Genomic DNA, 27485 nt, shown 5'->3' with positions numbered 1-27485 from the left:
AGACATACACAAAGTTGGGACATTGGGGACATAGACATGGGGAGACAGACAAGGGGGAAGAAATAGACTTAGATATAGACAGATGAACTCTTGGGCTGAGTTAGTTGCAGACACATAATGGCGGAGTCAGCCAGACATAGTGGTCATATGATGAATAGAAACATAAGGGCTAGTGGACATAATGTGAACTTTATATATGGGCGAATCACACTTATAATTGATGTTTTCTCTATTTTTCTTATTAGTAAATATAATTTTTTTGGTAGATTTGGCCCTTTGCTGCATGAGTGCAAAATTATATAGTCCTCTGTGCCATAGGAGTTGGACAGCACTACTTTAAGGCAGCCCTTATTCATGAGAATGTAGCCTTACTAGGGATCAGTGACATCTCTGACTGGTGTTGTTACTCAGTGATGTCACTAATTACTAGAGAATTGATAGACTGCAGCATCACGAGTACAACTTTAGCCGACAAAATGGCTGCATCTGTTGCCTGTAGTAAGGGCGCTTTAAAAAAACCCAAAATATTTTGCCTTGGGGAGAACAAATAAACAGTAGAACCACATGATAGAAATTTACCAAGAAGGAAGCTTAAGTCAATTGGAAGTTTTATCTTCTAATAAATATCTCTTTGTATTGTGAGACAAAGCCACAGAATGACACACATTGTACATTGCTATGATATAACATTCGTATTTAGTATTCTGTACCAGCCTGAAATTAATTGGGCACATTCTTTTTCTATCAATGTGGCCAACATAACAAATGGCGATCGTGATTGGGCAATTAAGAAAGACCAATGTAGAACTCACTCTTTTGGTGTGTGTGGCAAATCCCAGACATTAATGTCCCATTAAAGAGATTAATGCTTTTATAGTGCTGTTTATCAAAGTGTCTGCTGGTTGACTTTTAATTCCCTGAAGTGATAAGTTATCACCGCTGTAATTTTTCTTACTTTTTTCTTTCAGTTGTTTTTTTTTTTTATTTTTGTTTGTGCTTCACCTCATAAACAGTGTGTCCCTATGCTACAGAATTACAGAATGTATTATTATCATTTTCCAATTTATGATTTTTGAGTGCAATTCCAAGGACATTTCAAATCTGAAATAAAATGAACACATGAACTGTGCAATCCACCATAGTCACAAATCTCTTATCTATACTCCATAACTGAGGGTGTGAGAGAGGGGCAGCCACCCAGGACGCAGAAAAGAAGGGGTGGGGGGCGCTGGGTATGATTATTTTACATACTCTTGGTTACAGTTGAGGGTTTGGGGGCATCAACTTTCCTTCTTGCTCCAGGCGCTGCCATTTCAAGTTACGGCTCTGTCCATACTAGATTATTTTGGACTAGTTGTTGAGCGTTGATTTATGGGAAGGCTATACAGGCCCAAGCCTAGGGTGGCAGAGTTTCAGGGTTAGAACTTTGCATATCATTTAATTTTTATTTATTATTTAGATATTATAAACATTTGACCATGGGTTCAGTTAGGACAGAATGATTTCTACTTGTCTGTCTTCTTTCACCTCATTTTGGGACTATTAAGAGTCATGGTGGTGGTGATTCTATGGGATGGCATAGAAAAAGTGGAATGGAGAGGGAGGCAAAGAAATAAATAAAATCCAGGCTGTATAATAGCTTTTCCTCAAAAGGGACACACAGCGGATTTGTAGACTACTGTAGCATCACAGAGAATGCTGCCTATCAATGCATTAGCAGGTCCCTATTCTCATGAATATTGATTCAGCTCACAAAAATGGCTGTGTCTAGTATATAGATAAACGAAATAAAGGGAAGAAGGCGCTAATGGTAATGGCTCTTAGTTCACTCTAAATTAATGTCCAAATAAATGTTCTGCTTTTTAGATTTTATCCATTTAGAAATCAAATGTTCTTGGTGAAACGGAGGATTCTTCTCCCTCAATTAATCCATTTCGTATACATACATCATGAAAATATATAAAAAGAAGAGAAAACAGACATAGCATAATCTAAAACATTCAATAGTAATGTCCCTTAAATTCCCGTGTGTTATATGATGATACCAAAGCACCACGTGATGGAGCAATCCTCTTAGCCCCTTAAGGGTATATAGAAGACAAAAATCTAAAAAGCAGAACATTTATTTGGACAATATTTTAGAGTGAACTAAGAGCTATTACCATTAGCGCCTTCTTCCCTTTATTTTGTTTATCTGTATTTATGTATGTGTATCCATAGGGATTTGGGTACTTAAAGGTGAAGGGCTGCTCTCTGGTTAAACCGCGCAGATCTACTCCTATTAGTGTATTTGTGTCCAGTATATGCTGTTTATAGATGTTCTTCAACTCTACCTATTCTGCTCCCCTGCAAATAAATGACATTTCCTGTAGTTCCGGCAGGGTACTTTCTTTCTATGAATATTAGGTATCCACCCAGCAGGGTATTTTGCTACATAGTGCCTGCCACCAAAGCTCTGGAGGAGGGAAACCCCCACACAGAAGATTGATAGGTTAGAAATGGCAATCATTCAATTATCATTATATTTTCTAAGACTGCAGAATTATTTGAACCAAATCGAAATTTGAGCTTTGTTTGCAGCAGTCATGATTTTGGGTTCGACTGCCGTGGGCGAATTTGTGGTTTGTTGTTCGAGTTCACAGCTTGCACTTAAAACAAACTATTAAATGATGACTTTTAAGCTTATGTGGTTAAATTTGATAGTTTTCTTAATGTTTTTTGAAATTCAAGCAATAAAACTTACTCTGTCGGATGTTTGAGTGCAAAGAGATCACAGTTTGCATGGAAAACCATTAAGCATACTATGCAATGTAACCTTTTAAGCTTGAACAAGATTAAATTTGTTTGCCTTGCTCAAATTAAATTAATATTTTTAGTCTGATGTTTGAGAATCTATTGCAAATGTAGAAAATTTAGAGCCAATTCAACAAACTAGTTTGAGAACCAATTCTATTCATGACTGGGCATCTTTAACCTTCATCAACTATGGTATGCTGAGTGCTTTTGTGGGCAGATATAAGTCTGTATTTCTTTATCCTTTTATTTAAGAAAAATTAACAGATACATTGTAATAGACATGATTTAATGTATCACATTGTACATACTGACCTGTATTGACTATGCTCAGTAGGGCAGTGTTTAATCAATGCTAGTCAAGGTTAAACTTCACCACAATATTACATCTAATGACAATTTGCGTCCAACAATATGTAGCCCACTCAGAGCAGATTACCGTAGGGACCACAAGTGTTTATGTATTCTATATCCATTCCTAAGTTTTCAATACTCTTACCATCCATTATCAAATTAGCTGCAAGTCTAAGTATTAAAAACAATATTCTATGAATCTACCCAGAGGTCTTTGGTAGACAAGTGATTGACAAAGACATAGAATTGGCTAAAGTCTGCTGTGCATTAAACATGACAATTGTTTTCTATGAAGAGGAATGTTGAGCGAAGCACAGTGTCCGGCTAGCGGAAAGGGATGGAGGAATCTGTAAGGACAGGACAACAGACTCTGCACTCCAGCAGTTTGAGAAATCGGTACTAGCTCCGAAAAGCTGCCATTAATGCCTCAGTAACCAAGGAACAGAATAAGTGACTATAGACAGCATATTTTCCAACAGTCCTGATTTCTGTCAAAGAGAAGACACATGGGCTGTCACAGAAGGGGGGTGGCATGGACATAGCTTACCAATTTTATAATCGGAATGTTCGGATATATAGGACAGTGAGAAGGTTCGGGACATGAGTATTACTATGAACCTTTATTTATATAGAGCCAACTTATTATGCAACTCTTTACAAAGAATGTTCACATCTGTCCCTTTTCCATTGGAGCTCGCAGTCTACATTCGCTACCACACAAACACACACACACACACACACACACACACATCCAAAGTTAGCTAATTTAGCAGAATAATATTTTGGAGGAACACAGAAGCACAAGGAGGAAGCCCATGTAAACACGTATAGGACATACAAACTCTAGCAGTGCCCTGGTCCCCAGTAATGGCAGAAATGCAAACCACTGTGCCTCCATGCCAGGATCTGTGATGTCATGCCAAAGTCCCATCAAACGACACTATTAAACTGTACCCATCACCTACAGACAGTGAAGACCTTTATTTTGACGGCCTAATATTCAAGCTATTGTCCACTGTAATTTTGTATGTTAAACTGCCAGTGGGGGTCATTTTCAATCTGGAAAAAAGCTGAGGAGCAGTGCATTCTTTTTTGCACAAACAACCTGATTTGAGAATGAGTTGCATGCCCCCTTTTCCCCCTTTTGATGTTCATCTGACTTTTTATGGGTTTGCCATTGCAGTGTGCATTACCACAAAAGTAAAAATACCACTTGAAAGTACTGCCTTCTCTTTTGATTCAACCCTTTAATTAGATTCAATTTTTCTCCTAAAATACTGCAAATTTTTACACTCATTTAGGTCTTGTGACTAAGGGAACTTCATGGCTGTCTTTGGGATCTATCTTACAGTTGCATATTTCAATGTTTTATTTTGATTGGTTTATGTGATAATATAAAAATGTGCTACTCAGTATAAAGTGTGCCTACATGACAAAAAGATCACTCTACTGAAAGTAATGGCAACTTCTGATTCTCCACCCATTCAAAAGTTCTCTGTGACTGCCATCTAAACCATGAATGCTTCCCTAATTGTCTAGTCTCAACCCCTTGAAGTTCATCTGAAAATCTTGTTTTTGTATTTGGGTGCATATTCAGATTCATTACCGTGATTAGCCAGCATACAGCAAGGAGCACCCCAAGTTGTGAATCTCCTCCTCCTCCTCATCAGCTATTTATATAGCACCACTAATTCCGCAATGCTGTACAGAGAACTCACTCACATCAGTCCCTGCTCCATTGGAACATACAGTCTAAATTCCCTAACATACACACATGCAGACAGAGAGAGAGAGATAGAGACTAGGGTCAATTTTGATAGCAGCCAATTAACCTACCAGTATGTTTTTGGAGTGTGGGAGGAAACCGGAGCACCCGAAGGAAACCTATGCAAACACAGAGAGAACATACAAACTCCACGCAGATAAGGCCATGGTCAGGAATCAAACTCATGACCCCAGTGCTGTGAGGCAGAAGTGCTAACCACTAGGCCACCGTGCTGTCCTACAATCAGAAGGAGCTAAATATTGGTCTCCTTGCTGCAGATGCCATATTGCCATGCTTACCCATTCACTTACCCGTACAAACTGTTCTCCACTGCCTTATTTCTGTGTTGTTGCTCATAACTATAAATTAATTTTAGTAGCATTGAGCAGAAATAAATGCAGACACAACAACCCAATAAAGTTATGTAAGACTAAATTATGGTTTAGTGTATTATAACTTTTTAGTATGGAGGGTCTTTCAGTCTGTGTATGTTTAGTGTACTTTGTCTAGTTTTTAGGCACTACTTATATACATTCTGAAAAATGACAAAGAAATTGCCAAAGCATCCCTTTAAGCAATAAAATGCACATTAACTGCAGATTAGTAATCAGCATAATTAACAGTGTTACATATATGGTGAGTTTATTAAATAGTTATGCTGCCTTAAGGATGTTACATTCCCACGAGGACAGCCTGGCAAGATACAAATTCTACATTATATTAATTCAGTGTTTATATAATATGTGTTGTAATTATAGGAACATTAATGTTTAAATATTATATAAATATTCTTTTAACCAAATTGCTAATAGGGTATTATGTACATGAGCTGCATTGTGTATTTTGGGGGTGAACGGGGAATAGCCATAGCTTAAGACAATGCAACTGAAAATATTCCATTTTGTATATTGAAGCATGAAGATAATACACAGTGCATGATATTCACTGATTTGTAGAGTTTATATCTAGGATACTGTGTGAGATTTATGTGCTTTTCCAAAGTGATATAAAAACCTCCACCCTAATCAGCTATTTAGGATGGCAGCTTTCAGCAAAGGATTGGGACAGATTGCATGCCAGATCTTTTTGCACAAGTGTATAAACATATGATATTGAAAAATTACACAATAATAAGTTGTATTTGTGGAGGGGAAAAAAATCAGTTTATAAATACCAACTTACTCCAGTTTTATTTGCAGCATATGAGTACAGTTTACAGAAGCAATTTGTTGCTGAACCGAAGTATCTCTTTTAGTTTGTAAGAATATATGACATTTTACCTTCCAACATGTTATAACCACTTACAATGAGTGTGATGATTTCTATTGTATTTTAGTATGTATTATTTTATTCTAGGTATGTATTCTTTTATTGTTGTTTGTTGACCTTTCACCAAAAATTGGCAAATAATTGTTTTGAAAGAGTTGTCCACCCAAAGTAAATATTTAGGACTTGATTCATTAAGGAAAGTAAGACAAAAAAAGAAGTAAGTTTTCTCCTGGACAAAACCATGTTACATGGCAAGGGGTGCAAATTAGTTTATTATTTTGTACATAAGTTAAAAACTGCCTGTTTTTTCATGTAGCACACAAATACTTTATAGCTTTATTTGTACACTGAAATTTAAAGTTGATCTAGAACATGCCCTACCCCAACTATAAATCTGCCACCACATTTTAAATTTACACCCCCCTCCAATGCAAGATGGTTTTGCCAAGATGCAAAGTTACTCATTTTTTTTGCTTTACTTTCCTTAATGAATCAGGCCCTTAATGTTAAACATCCAACCAAGACACAACTAGCAAAAAGCAGATGTTTTATCTCTCACAAATGCACTATCCAATCACAGGTCTCAGCACAAGATAATTTGGAGCGGTAAAGTGTATAATCCTCTTACCTCCATGGGTTGGAGAATGACCAGTTACACAGGCACCCAAAGGAGGCTGAGTCTGGGGTTCAGTATCTCTCAGATTCAATGTGAGACGTCCAGGAGATATGTCTGCTGCAGTTCTGCTGGTTTGAGGGTGGAAAAGAGTTGCCATTATCATTTATTGATAAAATCACTCCTATAAATGACTGTACTAATATCAGTTATTGGTTTTAATGACTGTATGGCAATAAATATGTGTCACTTTTCATCTTATATTCACAAGTCCCACAGCTTCTATACTTGACTGCAGCTGCCAGAGCAGTCACATGACTATTTGCTCCAGCCTCCCCCACCGTCTCTCTTATAAATGAAAGCTTATGCTTTCTAACACTGGTATTTACTGAAATGATTTATTCCGCACAAAAACATAAAACAATGTTCTCTTGTTATAAGCTACTATAAATCATTTTTTATCAATAAAAAACAGACGAGAGAAGCATTTCTTATCTTACGGATGGGGCACATTTGTGAATTAAATGTGAGTCTTATTTCAGCTTGTGTACATTATAAATAATTTAAAGTGTACTGCTTCGGTCATATATTTACTTTAAGTAGTGAAAATTAATTATATTTATTACATTTTCCACTGTCGGCACTTTAGGTGGGAACGGAGTGGGATGCCAAAGAAAGAATATTCCGGAATTTTGGCGGTGTTATGGGGCCTATGGATGAGCCAATCGCAATGCAAAAATGGGGGAAAGGCCCCAATATAACAGTCACTGTTGTGTGGATCGATCCTATAAATGTCATTGCTGCTACCTATGATATTCTTATTGAATCTACTGCAGAATATACCCATTACAAGCCACCCCTGAACGTGCCTCTCAGGCCTGGGGTCTGGACTATACGAGTTCTACATCACTGGGTCCCTGTAGCCGAAACTAGATTTCTGATAACGCCACTTACATTTTCCAACCGGCAACCCATTAAGATCGGTAAGTGCGATATGCTTTATAACACATGTCTAAAGTAATTATTAATATAGTAACATTGAGCAATGTACTGTGCCGTCATGTTATTCTGTACTTAATGAGAAAAGGCCGCCTCTGTCTCCTCGCTCCTGCCGACTTAGATCTCCGGTAAAGTTCAGTTTCATGAAACGTACACACAGAACACTTTGTAACATGTAATTGTTTTGTGGTGTCAAAGAATATTTAAACACCAGACATAGGTTGTCACCTGATTTCCAGAAGCAATTATATGTCTGGAATAGGGTACTTCTAAATGATTATTTTTATTTTTACGTACCACACCTCTATCTAGACAGACATTAATCTGGTTTTATCACAATTGTGTTCTTCTTTGTTCCTCTTTCTGGACAACCATGTATGTTAAATTTAGAGATGGGCGGGTCCGGTTCTCCGAGAACCGAACCCACCCGAACTTTGGGTATCCGAGTACCGAGCTGAGCAGCTCGGTACTCTCCCGCCAATTCCGAATCCAAATCGAGGCCGAACGTCATTGTGACGTCGTCGGATCTCGGGACTCGGTTCTCGCGATACTTCAACTTTATAAATACACGCCTCCACAGCAATCCATCGCCATTTGACAGAGGGAGAGAGCAGGGTGTAGTCATAGGCTAATTAGAGCAGGGACAGAGAAAGAATACAATATTGTTCTTGCAATTGCTCTAACCAAAATCGCTAGTGCAGAGAGGAGGATAGAGGTTTATTATTTTTTCTTCATATTTGGCACTCCCCAGCGCTTTTGGGTTGTCCCCCATAATTGTGCATTAATATTTCTGGCTGTCAAAAGTCATATCTGTCAGCAGTATCTACTCAATAAATGTTAGCACTCCTCAGTGTTTTTGGGGTGTCCTCTCTAATTGTGCATTAATATTTCTGGCTGTCAAAAGTCATATCTGTCAGCAGTATCTACTCAATAAATTTTAGCACTCCTCAGTGTTTTTGGGGTGTCCTCTCTAATTGTGCATTAATATTTCTGGCTGTCAAAAGTCATATCTGTCAGCAGTATCTACTCAATAAATTTTAGCACTCCTCTGTGTTTTTGGGGTGTCCTCCCTAATTGTGCATTAATATTTCTGGCTGTCAAAAGTCATATCTGTCAGCAGTATCTACTCAATAAATGTTAGCACTCCTCAGTGTTTTTGGGGTGTCCTCTCTAATTGTGCATTAATATTTCTGGCTGTCAAAAGTCATATCTGTCAGCAGTATCTACTCAATAAATGTTAGCACTCCTCAGTGTTTTTGGGGTGTCCTCTCTAATTGTGCATTAATATTTCTGGCTGTCAAAAGTCATATCTGTCAGCAGTATCTACTCAATAAATTTTAGCACTCCTCTGTGTTTTTGGGGTGTCCTCCCTAATTGTGCATTAATATTTCTGGCTGTCAAAAGTCATATCTGTCAGCAGTATCTACTCAATAAATGTTAGCACTCCTCAGTGTTTTTGGGGTGTCCTCTCTAATTGTGCATTAATATTTCTGGCTGTCAAAAGTCATATCTGTCAGCAGTATCTACTCAATAATTTTAAGCACTCCTCAGTGTTTTTGGGGTGTCCTCTCTAATTGTGCATTAATATTTCTGGCTGTCAAAAGTCATATCTGTCAGCAGTATCTACTCAATAATTTTAAGCACTCCTCAGTGTTTTTGGGGTGTCCTCTCTAATTGTGCATTAATATTTCTGGCTGTCAAAAGTCATATCTGTCAGCAGTATCTACTCAATAAATTTTAGCACTCCTCTGTGTTTTTGGGGTGTCCTCCCTAATTGTGCATTAATATTTCTGGCTGTCAAAAGTCATATCTGTCAGCAGTATCTACTCAATAAATTTTAGCACTCCTCAGTGTTTTTGGGGTGTCCTCCCTAATTGTGCATTAATATTTCTGGCTGTCAAAAGTCATATCTGTCAGCAGTATCTACGCAATGGATTCAAAGCAGTCCACATATGATCTAAATGAGCAACCAGGTTCTGTCACCAGTCCTGATGTTAGTGTTCCCAGTACGTCATCTGGCCAAGGCGATGTCAAACAACAGAGTGTTTTCAAATTAGTGCAAAAAACAAAAACCAAAAAAAAATTTACTGTATTGAAGCGAAAACGAAGTGTAACTGAGCAAAAGTTAAGTGACGATAAAAAAAAAATTGCAAGCATGCCATTCTACACACGCAGTGGCAAAGAGAGAATGAGGCCTTCACCTTTGGCTATTAGTGGCAGATCCCAAAAAGTTACCCAGCCTACAATTGGTGCACAACTACTGTTACGCGTCAAAGCTGAGCTGCAAGATACCAGTGAGGCATTACAGGAGAATATTTGCTCTGATTCACAAATGACAACAATCCCTGTGGAGAGTCCATCCAACAGTGGGATGTCTAATCGTGAGCATTCTGCTGATGTGTGCCTTAATAGCCCGAGTGTAGCCGGTGATACCCAAATTGAGGATGCCACTTTGGAATTAGAAGAGGATGAGGGGGAGATTTGTGTAGGCGACGAGGGCGCTAATGAGGATGTTGATGAGGATGAGGTTGTTTGTGTAAGTCCTGCACCAGTGGCAGCAGTTCTGGCACGTGACAAGAAAAAGGCCATTGTCATGCCTGGGCATAAAACAAAAAAATCCACTTCTTATGTGTGGAATTATTTCTACCCAAATCCAGACAACAATTGTATAGCCATTTGTAGTGTATGTGAAGCCACAGTCAGTCGAGGGAGGGACCTTAACCATCTTGGAACCTCGTCTATGTTACGCCATTTAACGAGAGTTCATGGCAAAGTGTTGGGAAAAGCTGAAAGTTCTTCCCAAAAGAATACAAGCACTCCCTCATCAGCTAAGACCCTCCGCTCACCGACATACCGACGGCCACAAAATACACCCACCACACCATCCTCATCAATATCCTCAGTAGCGCTCAGAGTTAGCCCGGCATCCCACTTAAGGCTGGATGACTCCGGCACTATTATTGATTCCTCTGAAGAAAGCGTTAGTCCTGCTGCTGCTGTTGCTGCTGCTGGGGGTGAATCGTCATCCCAGAGGCAGGTGAATAAAATGAGCAGTCCTACATTTCAGCAATTAACTGTGAAACAATCCTTTGCGAGGGGAAGCAAATATGACAGCAGTCACCCAGTCGCCAAGCGAATCACAGACGCCATGGCTGCAATGTTAGTGTTAGATCTGCGTCCAATCTCCACCATAAACGCAGCTGGTTTTTCACAGTTAATTGAGGTTTTGTGTCCGCGTTACAGAATTCCATCGCGACACCATTTCTCCCGTAAAGCTATTCCACAACTATACCAAAAAGTGTGTAAAAATGTAGAGATTGCGCTGAAAAATGCCATTCTGCCCACTGTTCACTTAACCACAGATATGTGGACAAGTGGAAGTGGCCAAACCAAAGACTATATGACTGTGACAGCCCACTGGGTTGGTCATTCACCTTCACCAGCAGGAACAGCAGCAGCATGTACACCACTACGTAACATTTGTCACAGGCAGGCCACTCTTTGTATCACCGGCTTCACTAACAGGCATACGGCTGACAATTTGTTACGCAAACTGAGAGATGTGATTGATGCATGGCTTATACCACTCGGACTCTCCCCAGGGTATGTCATTTCAGATAACGCCAACAATATAGTGCGAGCATTACAGCTGGGTGATTTCCAACATATTCCCTGTTTTGCTCACACCATCAACTTGGTGGTGCAGAGCTTCCTACGAAACAACCGTGAGGTGCAGGAGATGCTTTCGGTGGCCCGTAAAATTTCAGGCCATTTCAGGCATTCAGCCACAGCATGTAGGAGATTACAGCAGCTCCAAGAGCAGTTTAACTTGCCCTGCCACCAACTTAAGCAAGAGGTGGTAACTCGGTGGAATTCCACCCTGTACATGCTTCAGAGGATGGAGGAACAGCGCAAAGCCATCCAAGCATATTGCACAAGTCATGACATTGGGAAAGGAGGGGGGATGTATTTCACTCTTGCACAGTGGGGAATCCTTTCAGTGCTGTGCAAGGTGCTGAAACCATTTGAAGTTGTGACATGTGAGGTCAGTGCAGACTCTGCTAGTTTGAGCCAAGTCATTCCTTTAATTAGACTATTGGAAAAGCAGCTTGAGAAAATGAAGGAGGAGCTGAAAGCAAGCAATTCAGCAAAGTATGTTGGCCTTGTCGATCAAGTACTTAATTCGCTTCACAATGATCCTCGAGTTATTAAGATCTTGAACTCGGATCAGTACGTTTTGGCCACTGTGCTTGATCCAAGGTTTAAAACCTACATTGAGTCTTTACTTGTAAATGAGCGAGATGTGAACTTTTGCAAGGAGCTATTGCTCAGCAAGTTGGCCGCTGAACTGGGCCTCGGCTTGACGACGTGTCCTCCTTCACTTTCTCAAGCTGTTGCTCGTAAAAAATTAAATTTCCAAAAAAGAAGCAGGGAAGACACAGGGGGCAGACGAGAACAATTTAACATCTGGGCTGGTTTGAAGGATTTTTCAAAAAAAAGTGTCACTTTGCCCATAAGTCCATCCAATATGAGTATAAACATGCAAAGGATGGTGGAGGATTACTTTCAAGAGGTAGTTGATATGGAAATGTCAGACAGTCCCTTTCCTTACTGGGAAGAAAAGCAAGCTATTTGGAAACCCATGTACAAACTTGCTTTGCAATACCTAAGCTGCCCACCCTCCAGTGTGTACTCTGAACGAGTGTTCAGCACAGCAGGGAACTTAGTCAGTGATCGCCGTAGAAGGTTACTTCCCAAAAATGTGGAGAAAATGATGTTTATAAAAATGAACTACATCTTCCACGAGGAAGGCCTTCACCATCCAAGACATGCAAGCACTGACTGTTCTCTAATGGCGGATTCAAGCGGCGATGAATTGATAGTCTGTGATGATGACGATAACACTGATGAGGGTGAGGATGAAGCTGAAGATGATGCCGATAACATCTTTTTAAAACTTTCTATGTAAGTGTAGGGTGCAATCTACCCCCAAAGAGGAAAGGGACTTGTGGCATTTCCATATCACATACCATCTTGAAAGGCTGCTGTTAGGGCAATTTATCCTTAAGGGTAGGGTGTCATAGACAGAGTGACCCTAAACTGGCTTTGTCCATTTTTCATAATATTGTACAGTCTATAATGGCTGAATTTTTTAGTATTTTATACAAGTGGAGGGGGGCCTAGAGAGACAGAAACCAAACTGGCTTTCTCCATGTCAATTAATATTGTACAGTCTATAATGGCTGAATTTTTTAGTATTTTATACAAGTGGAGGGGGGCCTAGAGAGACAGAAACCAAACTGGCTTTCTCCATGTCAATTAATATTGTACAGTCTATAATGGCTGAATTTTTGGGTATTTTATACAAGTGGAGGGGGGCCTAGAGAGACAGAAACCAAACTGGCTTTCTCCATGTCAATTAATATTGTACAGTCTATAATGGCTGAATTTTTGGGTATTTTATACAAGTGGAGGGGGGCCTTGAGAGACAGAAACCAAACTGGCTTTCTCCATGTCAATTAATATTGTACAGTCTATAATGGCTGAATTTTTTGGTATTTTATACAAGTGGAGGGGGGCCTTGAGAGACAGAAACCAAACTGGCTTTTTCCATTTCTTTACATATTTAACTATAAGTGTAGGGTGTAATATACATTCAAAGACGATGGCTGCATTGCCAATATGCATAGATGGAGAGGAAGACAATCTGTTTTGTGTGTAGAATAGGCCTACCAACGAAGAATTAAACTGTTTTTTGGGATGATTTATTACCTCAACAATTAGATTACTTGTCTCTAAAACAGTTGGAGCACTAAATTGGGTTAATTTAGGCCCAAAAACATGGATTTTCCCAAAAAATAGCAAAACAAAACCAAACAAAACCAAAACCAAAACCAAAACACGCAATGGAGGTTTTGCAAAACCAAAACCAAAACCAAAACACGACGGTAATCCAGATCCAAAACCGAATCCAAAACCAAAACACGGGGGTCAGTGACCATCTCTAGTTAAATTTGTCCTTCTGAGATGATGACACCGTCACTTCAAACCATATGACGTTAGAGATAGGCAAGCAATAATAAATGAACTTTCAATCACATTATAATAGTGCTGTCATTCCAACCTGAATAGCAGACAACAACACAAGAGTTTGTAAACCTTGGATGAAAATTGCACAACTGTGTGGTAGGAGACCTGATAGTGAGTTTCTTCATCTACTAAGCCTAATAATTCGCATTTACTTAATTAAATTTGAAATCAAATTTCACCAGAATTGTTTCATTCCTGACACAAAGACAATAAACAATAGTTGTTCCTTGGGGCACAGAAATCTTATTTCTTGTAAGTAGAGAGAAATCCGCTTTAACGCAGCCTCACTAAAAGGGTTAAAGGTGGCATTTAAGTTGATGTTTTCATTTGAGAAAAGTGCAGCATTTAGCAGAACAGACTCTTTTATTAGATTTAGAAATTAGCATACATGCCAGTGGAAATGAAATGATTTTAATTTGTGTATTGGCGTCATCTAACAAATTAGCCATTTATTTAGTTTTCCTGCTTTCTGTCATATTAAACTTGGCAGAAGTGGACTCCGATCTTGGCTGCTGAAAATATCATATACTACTGACAGATAATGCACATTTCATACTTACAATAATATATGTATTTTGTTCTGTGTCTGTGTATACACAATATGTTATGTCTGCCTAGGCACAATGTTCTCTGTGTATACGCTTTGTTGATTCTACACAATATTCTTTGTCTGTCTATGCAGAATGTTCTGTGTTTGGGTAAGTGTAATGGTTTGTGTCTGTATATCAACAATGTCCTGTGTCTATGTATACACAGAGTCCCTGTATGAATTATGTTCTAGAGCAACAGGTATTATTTATGCTTTTAGTTCTCCTGACCTTTGTGCTGTTTTGTGCATTACCGACTTGTCTTGTTTCCATACTACCCCTGCCTGCTAGTGATCCTAGCCTCTGGCTGGTATTCTGACTTTGAACTAATGTTATCTGACCCGTGACCTGTTCCTTACTATCTTTTTTGTGACCTTATAGTTGGTCCTACTTGTGCCAGCTGATGTATAGTGGGTCAAACCCTTGAGTCCCCGGGAGTCCATGACCTCTGTGTAGGGTTCCCTGGTAAAGACTAGACACTAACTTAGACCCCTCTCCTCAAAATTAGCTGTGAGCTAATGTACCTTGTTCTTTTTACAAAGGATACATAACAAAAACAATTTTCACAGTGATTTGGATAAAGAAAGAATTAGTCTATGTGACAGTGAATATAGTAAATATAGTTTATGTGACAGTGAATCTATTGTACTGTAACAAAAATAGAAGCCTATATGTTAAAAAAAAGTAGGAATTTTAAGGTGCCATTAAATAGCACCTTTTTGAATTGAGTCTTTGGAGTATATTTACTAAAGTGCGGGTTTGAAAAAGTGGAGATGTTGCTTATAGCAACCAATCAGATTCTACCTGTCATTTTGTAGAATGCACTATATAAATGACAGCTATAATCTGATTGGTTGCTATTGGCAACATCTCCACTTTTTCAATCCCACAGTTTAGTGAATATACCCCTTTTCTCCTGCTCTTCTGTGGATCTCCAATTTTTAAGTTGGAAGGGATAGAATAGTCTGTAGACCTTCATAGAGTTTGCAACAGACCAGACTATTTTCAGGTGATGAGTAGGCACTTCATATTCGAGGCAGGGAGCCTTGGGGGTAAATGTATTATACTCTGATTTTGCAAATTGACGATATTTGTCGACTTTGGCAGCAAATTTTAAAATTGCCATTTTAAATTTTGCTGTCCAAGGCATCGGATATTGGCGATTTGCAAAAATCAGAGCATAATACATTTACCCCCTGGGTGGCATCTTTGCCACGCCAGTAGTCCCAGAGTTAACATAAATAATATACACACAATTGTAAGACAAATTTTGACACCACTATATTGGTATATTGGTATTTTATATTTAATTTATATTAAATATAAAATATTTTTTCTTCTTTCAAATCAGAAATAAAATCTTCCTTTCTTTTTTAGTGGTCCACTGTGTCCAAATTAAATTAAAAAAAATAAAATAAAAATTGCATATAAATACCCCTTCAAAACCAACCCACCCGTTCACTATAAATGGCCACTGCTAAATGACCATGACTGGTGTAACCTGGGCTCCAATTTAACTGTCAGCCAATCACAAGCAGACACTGTAAACACCTTTTGTGGTTGGTTCTCAGTGAAAGAGTGTCTCAAGGTATAATTTTGTATCAATCCCAATTTACATTAGATTGAAAGAGAAAAATAATAGAACAAGTAGGTTTAATTTTATGTATAATAAAGTGGAAAACAATGGTTTGTAGAATCTTTATTGAATCTCAGGGACCACTATTTATTGTACTGGGACCACTGGGATGTCAGAGAGTGCACATGTGGTGACAATCTAAAGAACTCTACAGCCTTGACTGCTTGTTTCTAATAGAATAGGCATAATTTAGGTGCAGTCATTCTCTTAAAATGCTAAGTGCTAATTAATGATATTGAGTTATCATCTTTACTTCATGTTGCAACATTTATTGCCTGAGGGTATCCACAGAGCATGTGTGGTCACCCAAAGGTTTTCTGAGCATGACAGTTATGCTATCCATATGTCCTGGCCTTAGTAACCAGATCTAAAGCCAATTGAAAATATATGGGATATTATGAAACAACACCTCAAACAGCATTGTCCACCACCAAGCAGGCCTTAATATAGTGACTTCCTTGTGGAAGAATGGTGTTACATTACAAACACTGGTAGACTCAATGCCATGGCACCTACAGGCTGTGCTGGCCATACGTGGTGCCCTAATGCCTTAATAAATGACCTTATATGGGCATTTTTCCCCCCATCCTGTGTAAATTAAATACATGCAAATATTTACACATGTACATATTTATGTATACACTATTGTAAAGTAAATACAACTCCAAACAATGAGGCAATGGCCTTCTCCACCCCTGCCTCAGTAACCTCATGTGGGGACTCCAAGGGGTAAATGTATCAAGCTGAGAGTTTTCCGGCAGGTTTGAAAAACCAATCAGATTCTAGCTATCATTTATGTAGTACATTCTACAAAATGATAGGTAGAATCTGGTTGCTTTAGCCAACATCTCCACTTTTCAAATCCGCCAGAAAACTCTCAGCTTGATACATTTACCCCCAGGACAGGGAAGCAGCCTTTGGTAAGAGTGACACTTTTACTTCATTTGAGCAAATTATCTGTATATTTATGGTGCTCGAATGTAATATTATACCTTCCAACGTTTGTTTCACCCTCAGCGGGACGGGGGCGTGACCACTACACGCCGTTCCTCCAACCCTCCCCTCCAAACCCCTTTATTGCCATGTGCGCACCCATTCACCAGACAGAATCTCCCCCAACTTTCACACCGATTGGTACAAAGCTGTCCAGATCTGGTTTGTCTGGACAGAGCCCTCAGAGCATGACAGTCCCACCTAAATCGGCATGGTTGGGAAGTATGATAATATTACTTCTTACAAGGCTGCATTCTTACTAAAGCATGTCAGACTTTAAAGACAAACCATGTGCTACATGTACCCATACTTGACTACTCTCCCAGAATTTGCGGGAGGTTCACGAATTTCGGGGAGTCCTCCCGGAAGAGTAGACATCGTCTTGGGTCTTGGTGGAGGCAAGGCTTAATCATGCGATTACGTCAATAAGACAATTATGCCGTGAATTTCGGCATTTTATAGCAGGGGACAGGGCCACCAGGCCCCCTCCTGCACTTGTCACATGGCCTCCCCTGTTATAAAGGTAGGCAAGTGTGCATTTAACTAGTGACCTGCATTTAGACAATTTCACTAAATGTTTTCATTTACTTTCAACCCCTTAATGATTATCATGTGCATCTAAAATACTGCTCACACCAATTATTTATACCTGACTTACAACTGTAAACAGAGATAAATGAGAAAATAAATGGGAATAAAATAAAAGTTTGCTGACCAGCAGAAAAAGAGATTAAGCATAATACAAGTATTCTGTCTCCTGTAGTCATGCAGCAACAACTAAAAGCAGTTCATGGTATGTAACAAGTTCCCACCTATGGCGATTACACCCTGCTACACCGCAGTTTGGAAATATAGGCCCCTATTCACCAAATGGCAAAGAATATTATTACAGATTTTTTTTTTTTTAACAAATATGGCAGTGGTACCATCTCAGATATCAGAACATAAGCATTTAAAAAATGTTGTCTTCTTAAGAGTACATTGTACGCAGTACTTATGTTTAAATAATGTTAAATTAATTATTAAAAGAAAAAAGAAAAATTTTTTTTCATGTATGTTAAAAAAAGTCATATATTATATTAATATAAAAATTATTAATATAAAATTAATATAAAATATAATATTAATATAAACATGAATTATTGTTTGTGTATGTGTTTTCTATACTTTATTTTTTATTTTAACTATTGGAACGGGAAGCCAAGATATTTTTTACATAAATCCAGGCAATAACTAATTTTTTATCACCACAATAAGCAGCAATTAAACAATTACAGTTATTGCCATGATGGGGAATTGATCATGAATATGCTCTGTAACACTAAGTAACTGGCTGTAGACCGGTAAACACTATAGCATAAGCAGTGATTTGCAAGTTGCCACCACCGTCCCGGAATTAGATGCCTACTTTTTAGGTTTTGTATGAAAATTCTGCAGCTCAGAACATTTCTGATACAGCCGTAGATTTCATTATATATCTGCTCAGTGTCTCGGGGCAGTGTGTTCTTCGGATTTGTATACATTCACAAATACAGTGCACAACTGTTTGTTTACTGGGAGCACTGACCAGTGAATGATGTCTGTATTCCCAATTACTGCCAATATCTGACATGTCTTCTATGGAAAGAAAGCTTCAGTGTCACTGGATGGCTGCGTGGCACTGCCTGCCTGACAGATGCACAGAGTTCTTGGCCACATAATGTTATCGCAAGTAAAATAACACTTATCCTCTCTAGCTATGGAGGCGCTGAATAAGTCCTTTCTATGTCCTAGATGGTGTGTACCTTGGATAACTTGCAAAATCGTCAGTTTAATGTTGACCAAAAAATGAATAGGGTATTGAAATAAAACGTACGACCGTCTGTGAGAAAGCAGTCTTCTCATGTCCAAAAAGTTTGTAGAAATATGTGAATGGTTACGTCTACGTGCCATGTTGAATTTTGACAGTGTGTCTCTATTTCAGCAAGAGTGTTCTTTATGTTGGTCTGTGTGATGTCACTAGATCTGAATGGTCCTTTGACTAGTGAAAATAACTGCTCCATACATAATTTGAGTAATGAACTTTCCACTCCTTCAAAACTTTAGCCAATGGTTGTTTAATAGCATCTGGAACATTCTGACTCCAGAGCAGTTGAAAGTTTAAAAAGGGCAAAATCACCCCAAACCTTATAAATTGGTTTAAATGGCATTTAGTTTGAAATAATAATAATAAAAAAAAAAAAACATCCCACTCACTGCAGTTTACATTTATTGAAGTCAGGATGAAATAAATGCTTCTTGTATCCTGACATGAAATTCAAGCTGTGAACAGTGTAATTATTAACTTCAAATATACAGCATATGTTGTTTTGGTTACTGGCCAGTTATTGTGTTTTACCTCATGAAAAAAAAAAAATCTTGCCGTTTTAAATTGCTGCGGCCCGATATGATTTATACAGCGTAGCTAATAAAAATGTCAGTCTAGAGAGAAAAAAAACATTTTCACTTCAAAGCTTTCAAATAACAGTGCCAAAAAGGTAAACATGCTGAAGGGAGCTAAAGTTACACAGCAACTGTAGTTTGTGACATGAAATGCGTTTTTGTTGTTGTGACAGCCACAGTGGGTAGCAGTGGTACAGACAAAAAAAGTGTTGCCTTGTTTTGCATTTATGTTCGTTGTAAGCTGTTCCACGTGCGTCATGTGACTGAATTTGCTATTGGTTCATGCTGGGAACAAATGTGCACCTAATAAGAGTAAAACACTTTCTCCAGTCAGTCTGCCATCTGTCCCTAACTCCCAGAGGCATTCACAGGTTTATAAGCAGTATGGGTTGAGATCATAGTTGCCAACCTTTTAAAACTTCATTCCAGGAGATCCCGGGCAGGGTGGCGTGGTTGGAGGGTGGGAGGGGTGGGTCGCGGTGAATTGCATCATTTTGGCCCCTCCCCCGCGACAAAAACATTTTGTTGTGAGGGAGGGGCCAAAATGACACGATTCACCGCAAATCGCGTCATTTTGACAGCAAGTTGCCGTTTGCGGGATACTTGCCTGTTCTCCCGGGAGTCCAGGAGACCTACTGAATTTCGGGAGTCTCCCGGAATGTGGCAAGTATGGACTTTTAAAAAACAACATGTTGTGGTGTCATGTCAGAGGGTATGCTGCATATTATACTACATGTAAATACTTCTCTTCCCGAAGAGAAAACTGCCCCAGGGAAAGTTGCCCACTCTGGGCTAAGGGCATCTAATATGTTGGCTAAAGTCAAGTTAAATAAAAATGTATACAAATGTGCAAGTATCGTAATTACTAAGTATGTTAATACATGTAAGTTAGTGCTTGTGTATGGGTCAGTTATAATGTTAACTTATACATCTACAGTAGATGAAGATGTTGACAGTAGGGACATTAATGTGTTCTTACAATCACAGTTACTTTTTGGGACCTAAAATCTATCTCTTTTCAAATTCTTCCTTTTGGGTGTGATGAATCTTGATAAATACTCATTGTAGCTCCTAAATTCAATATTATATACACAATGTGTATTGTGAATGTGTTAGTATTTATCTTAGTATGCTGTGTTCATGATAGTTAGTATCCAGCGTTCTGCCTTCATGTCTGTGCGTGTCTATGGGTGCAGGCAAACCAGGGGCACACCTTCCTCTTATTCTGCCCACACTCATTTTTTTATAAGTTGAAGTACAGTGTACAAGCAATCACCTGGCTTCTTCCTGCAGCCATTGTACGAGCAGTGCAGAGACTGACTGACATTGTACTTGTAGCACTGTCAGTCACCATGCTGCTAGCACAAAGATTTCTGAAGGGAACCCAGGTGATTGATGTCACACCGAGCCCCCTCCTGCAACCAGTGTGTCACTAGCAGATGTCTAACGTATGTACAGGAGTAGGCTGGGTGCCAGGAGTCCAGGTGAGAACCTCATCTACTGCCCCTAAAATGTTGCCACCTAAGACAAAAACAATCAACTGTCCTGAGTTTTGTTTTCACTAATCTGAGGCATAGATGATTTTACAGCAATCATACATAAATCCTGGATTTAATTTCATCCGAGCTTCATGTGTCTGCAGTGGATTCAAAACCTGTTCCATATAAGTAGGACTGTACTGTATGTGGTTATTCATTTTTTTTCTAAATAAAAAATAGACCTTTTGTTTTATCTGTCATTTTTCAAACAAAAACGTAATATTTTGTCTTGTGTCCATGGCCCCCACATTTCTGACTTAGGGATATATTTACTAAAGTGCGGGTTTGAAAAAGTGGAGATGTTGCCTATAGCAACTAATCAGATTCTAGCTGTCATTTATTTAGTGCATTCTAAAAAATGACATCTAGAATCTGATTGGTTGCTATAGGCAACATCTCCACTTTTTCAAACCCGCCATTTAGTAAATTTACCCCTTAGTGTTTTTATTTAACCACTTCGCCAGAGCAAGATTTATACCTATAGCCAAACCCTGTCTACAGCACACTTTAGTGAAATAGGCACATCTTTATCATACTTGCCAACTCTCCCGGAATGTCCGGGAGACTCCCACATTTTGCGAGAGTCTCCCGGGCGAGTGTGGCAATCTCCTGAATTCTGCCCACTTCACTAGGAAGTGCCCCACTTCCTAGTGAAGTGGGCAGAATTAGATCCCAAACGCCGCAATTCCCGGTGATGCGATTTTGGCCATCCCGCCCCCCTCACGCCCCCCTCCACTGGCTGGCTTCCGGAAGGGAGCTGAAGAAAGTCGGCAAGTATGATCTTTATTTGTGGGAGAAATGAGTCATAGCAAAATGTTCTGCACATAACCACCAACCTATTCAACTAACAGTGTGCTGGAAATGAGATAATGCTTTATTGAAATCAAGTACTAACAGGATGCTTTCTTTTATTTTAGATGAAGTGGCCAAGTTCCATGGAGGACCACCAAAAAATGCATACATGGAGCAGAGTTTTCAAGGCTTGAATCCAGTATTGAATATACCAATGAACTCAATGCATTTGGATCAAGCAAAGAAAAATGCAGCACTTGTAGGGGCCAAACTGGAAAACTGGGTTGACAGTTCGGCAAGCAATGTCTGGTCAGCAGTGGACATCTGCACCACAGGACCATCCTCCTGTCCAGTCATGCAGTCCTGTTCTCAGACAGCTTGGAGTTCCCTCAGCCCCGACCCCAAATCAGAACTTGGACTTGTCAAACATGATGGGCGGGTGAGGTAGCATCTGGTGAACCTTTCGTGTTATGGGATTTAAAAGGGAAATTAACCATTTGTTGCCCCAATCCAACAAAAAAAAAAAAAACAAGTTCCTTAGCAAATGAAAGGGTTTACCCAAGGAGGTGTCCACCAGAACAGGTGTTTGAGAATTCCTTCCTGTTCTCCATTGTAGGTTTTTATGTTCAGACTGACACTAATAGCACTTCCCTACAATTGGCAGAGCACCAACAACATAAACTGACCAAGGGCTCAAATACGCAAAGATTTCCTTTATTATTGAGTCATGAGAAGTCCCTTTCTCCCTTTGCACAAATGTCCTATTTTTCTACTTGCGTGTATGTTTGTGTTCGTCGATGTTAATAAGAAGCGTTCTAAAGAGGAGTATGTCATAAGTCATTTAAAGAACATGGCTTCTTTCATCACATTTTAAAAAAATGATAGCAAAAGGTGGCCTTTTAATGACTCCTGTGTTGCCAAAGACGTCCCAAACGGCATTGCAGACAACTCTGGCAGCCAAAGGGTTATAGGATGAAGAGATTCTTAATTTCAAACAGTTAGTATTGCACGTGTATCCATTGCTGACCATTCAAATGTTTGCTTTCATTAGTACTAAACTGATCAATGCCAACATGTGATTGATTAGCATGTGTTACAACACATTGTGTTTTTTTGCACCATCATATTCAATAAACCATGACATGCTGTGATGTAATTAAGGTCAGCGATTAAGCGTGAACCCCTTCCCTGTGGGAAATATAAACCCGCCTGGCAGGGAAAATGTTAAAGAGCACCCATTGCCTGCACAAAGTGGAAGCAGTCATTGTTTGTATTTATGACAGGTTCACTATGAGTCAGTGTTTCATGAATACAGAACGTGTGTCATGACTATTGCTCATGAAGTGCCTAAGTGATGTCACTGCTTCCTAGTGACCTGATCCATTTTGGCTTATGCCCACAATAAGGCTGCCTTCACTGTCTGAGCGACAGGTACTCTTTAAGATGCCCTGACATTTTTACACACTATAATTATTTAGAGTCTTTCAGTGGTTAAGATGTGTGCAGTGAAAGCCCTTTGTAATAAACCTAGGAACCGGCTGTGAAATTTTGCAGGTACACTGCAAGTTGCATGTGCAAAATTTAGATTACTGCATCATATCGTGAAGGGAGGAAAACCCTTATGGTGGGTTTACTTTATTAATAAGAACCAAAGAAAGAGAAGTCTTCCTTTTCCCATATGCGACATCTCCACCTCCATAGATTGGGTGAGACAGCTTTTTATATCAGTATGAGCTTCCAGCATTTAAGCATTTGACCCTTCACTGCCAGAAGCACATTCCACGTTGTTCCATTAGCTCTTTGGCAGCCATTGTTTTCATGTGTGTTTATTTATAGCAGAAGTCTATCAATTGTCTTATCCACACTACAGTACAGACTGTAACTTAAGAATGGATGTTTCAGTTGTGAATATAACGCAGATCCTACATCATGTGTAATCTCATACAAATACCCTTTCATCTATTTTGTAAAATTTGGTCCGTGTTCCCGAATGTACCAATTACATTGTCATCAATGCTTTTTTATTAATTATACTCTCTTTGATTTGCTGATACTCCTAACAAGGTTGAATTCCCTTTTAAATGTATCTTTCCCTGATGGCTAGGTTATAATACCGATCAATCAGTGCTTGACATGGCCAGTTTGACCCTGGCAGTGTGTACCGTGCAGTGATCTGCAGTATGTAATGCGCCACAGTCATGTGACTCTCACAAACGGACCAGGAAATTCTATAGTAGTGTTAGCTGTGCTAACACCAAGTTCTTAGAAGTCAGAAGGTTGCAAATGTGCAGTACTGCCACCTCTGGCACGATAGTAAACTGCAGGTAGAGAAATATGTATTCTAGATCTTTATTATTTATATTTTTAGTCAATGACTAATTAGCAAATGCTGCTTTTGCAGCTTGAAGGTTATCTTACTAACTACAGCTGCCTTTCTTCAGTGAAGGCCTGGCGCTTCGCATTTTATTGTGTAACAACCAAGAATAGACTTGTTGGTAATATATAGATTTCTACTCCCCAGTTATTTGTATTTTTTTACTGTACTTTTCAAACCATAGTTTTAAATGGTAACATATTTGATGCATCTCTTCAGACATTGACTTTTCTTTTTTTAAATTGGACTTTTTATGTTTTTTGTCTTCTCATACAAATGAAAGTTATAGGTAGTCCCTTTGTATGATCAGCCAATATTCAGCCTAGGAACTTGACTGAGGTGGGAGGAACAAAATGCCTCTTGATCCACCAAACTGATAGGCTACATTTTTGCGAATAATAGTTCAGCTTGAAAAATGGATGTATCCACTGAGTGTAGGCAACAGGTGAACCTTAAGGCTGCTCATAGAGGTGTGGACAGATTGCATCTATCCAGATCCGCAGGTGTCATGCTGGACTGTGTCAATCTTGGGTTGAGTGATGACTGTTCTTCATGACCCGTGAATTTCTGTCACAGTGGATCACAGAACTGAACCTTATTTTGATCATGGTTGAAAGTTCACAGTTACTATGATTTCTGACCAGTTTGGCAAATTTAGCAAAACTGCACAGTGTGTGGGTAGCTTACACTATTTACATTTTAACTGTTTATTCTATAGCTTTCCTGGAGGGATCTTTTACAAGTTTTTAGAATTGATTCTCTACTTATTAAGTGGCAATCCTTAACTAGTACATGTGGTCAAATTGCCATGACGGTAGTTTGGCATTTTTAACTCCTTCCCTGCCTGTGTTTCAGCAACACACTTGAAACTCCCCTCTGAAGTTAATTGACTAAGGTGAAATCTGTTGATGTCTCTACGTCATATTGTTTTGTGTAGAAATGTATGTTTCCTTGGTGGTCAGTTTTAGTTCCTACAGTAAGTGCAAAATACCCATGTTAATAAAATAGACTGAGTTAAATTAACAGAGCTGATATGTAGAAGAAAGTGGGAATGAGATACTCCCACCTTCCAGGTTCTGAAAAGCATGGCATAAATGTGATATCACAAACTTGCCACATAACCCAAAAGTAATACAATTCTATTTTGTGTAAGCCTAGGAACGTCTGTCGATCCCTGTATCTCAGATGCTCAAAGAACATATTGTGTAAAGTTATGTTTGTAAAATTACATGCTCAAGTTCTACCAGTGGCGACTATTTAAGCATAGTCTATCTCTATCTACAGATGTGCACACATTGGTTCAGTCATTGTCACAGATTCCCTGTTATCAAGGTTCTGGGAGATGCAACTGGTTTTAAAATCATGTAATTGCACTAGTTGGAAACATGGTTCAGTCATGGATCCAAAAGGGATTATTTCATAGACGGCAGGCATTCCATTTGTTAGTACCGGGGCTGTAGGTTGTGAGAGAGCCTATTTCTGTTCTTCACTCTGGTATAATGTACAACTATTGCAGATATCTAAAGGTACCTGAGATCTTTCATCAGGCAGTGGGCACAAGATAGCTCTTTCCATGTCTCTTTTGTGCTAAGGGAACTTAGCCTAAAAATATATAGTATGCATTGCATAGAACAAAATGTAATATCAATTCTTCTGTCATTAATATTACAACAAAAATGTTTGACAGTAGAGTGACAGATATCTCTGGACTGTTTTTCCATACATTCAGCCAACCTAATAAAGAAACAATGTATTCAGTATGAGGTCATAACAATTTCAAAGACCCTGAAAAGATTATGTAAATTTCCAAACAAAAAATCCTCCAATCTTGGCACCTGCATCAGTGTAACTGTACTCAATAAAGTATAATGCCATCACCACCTGCCAAACTCATGCAATGTATGGTGGACCAGATCTTTAGCTTCCTGTTAATGGATGTCTAAATCTAAATATATAATAAGGGCCAGTAATACCATTGTCATATATATATATATATATATATATATATATATATATATATATATATATATGATATAAAAAAGATGCCCATGCATGTTCATGCCCAAGTATGAAAGAAAAGGCCATCCGGTGCTTGGGCCAAATACCAAATAGACCGATAGACCGATCCTGTTGGGCACAGTTAGCGCAGTTGGGTATATTCAAATATTCGAGATTAACCTCAGACTTCCTGGCAGTAATGATATAGTAGAACAGAGCAAGGAAGCTTGAGATGGGTAACATAACGAGATATTATAGCTCTAGTGAGCGGGTTAACAATGTGAACTGCTGAGGCCGGTGAATGGTATATAAACGTTTACTTATACACAATTGTGACTGTTTGTTAATCTTTCAGCTTGTATTATAGGTTCAGTGGTTCTACTGTAACACTTTTGTTTACTGAATTCTGTCGCCCAAGGGTGCTACCACCTGTGCTACCTCTCAATGTTCACAAACTAACCTGACAAAACCGTCCTCTATTAACATACAATAATCTGAATGTATAAACTATGCAAACCGTCTCTTTTTTTGTTGTTGTTTTGTTGATTTTTTTTTTTACCTGCATCTTGAACAAAGCTTGGAAGATTTAAATGTTACCTTGCCTTATAATCAGCAAGAAACTGTACAGGCTTCTCTGATAACAGAGCGAAAATGTTTGGCGCTGTTCACAGTGCTGTATTTGTAATAAAGTCCATTGGTTTTTGTCTATGCTGTAAAACTTGCTGTTTATTTGCCTTGATTGTCCAGCAGTGGTTGTACAACGATTACTGTCATCCTCTACCAATTGTAGGATGCTTGGTAATGATATTAATGGAATTATAGACAGACAAGCAAGGCTTAATACTACTGTTGGAAACTTCCTCCCGACTAAATAATTGCAAGACATATAGCTTTTGTGGATTATCAGAAAATATATATGTATATATATATACACATAAATAGCTTTTTGGCAGTCAGAGAATAGAGATTCTTCAACCAAATCACTGGTCAGAGCTCTACATCTCATTTAACTATGTTAAAAATAGTGCAGTGCAAAAAAAATGATTGTCCCTGTTGCTTGTGGCAATTCTTATCCAGTTTTTTACATTCCTTCCTAGAGATTTTTTTAAACTGCCATTTTTTATAAATGAACAGTTTTCTATTGGTGGAAGCACCAAGGGGCGTGCATTATGCATAACGTGTTCTATTGGGTGTTTCCAAAGGGATACAAGGAGTGATGTAGGAAACACTTTAAGACATCCTGGATATGTCTGTCATTGAAGA

At 38.8% G+C, this 27485-nt stretch overlaps 1 protein-coding gene across 1 annotated transcript in view; it reads left to right on the top strand.

The window, feature by feature from the left end:
* Window positions 1–26926, top strand: part of XYLT1 (xylosyltransferase 1) — a 253315-nt gene extending 226389 nt beyond the window's left edge. Inside the window, exons 10-11 of the mRNA XM_075179751.1 lie at window positions 7444–7777; window positions 21976–26926. Coding sequence (XP_075035852.1) covers window positions 7444–7777; window positions 21976–22298 — 657 coding nt within the window. The 3' untranslated portion in view covers window positions 22299–26926. The remainder of the gene's footprint in view (window positions 1–7443; window positions 7778–21975) is intronic.
* The last annotated feature ends 559 nt before the right edge of the window (window positions 26927–27485 follow it).

This window comes from Mixophyes fleayi, chromosome 7 (assembly GCF_038048845.1).
Source record: "Mixophyes fleayi isolate aMixFle1 chromosome 7, aMixFle1.hap1, whole genome shotgun sequence".
In the NCBI taxonomy this organism is placed as follows: Eukaryota; Metazoa; Chordata; class Amphibia; order Anura; family Limnodynastidae; genus Mixophyes; species Mixophyes fleayi.
The sequence above is the reverse complement of the archived record's forward strand: the minus strand, read 5'-3'. Positions and strand labels throughout refer to the sequence as shown.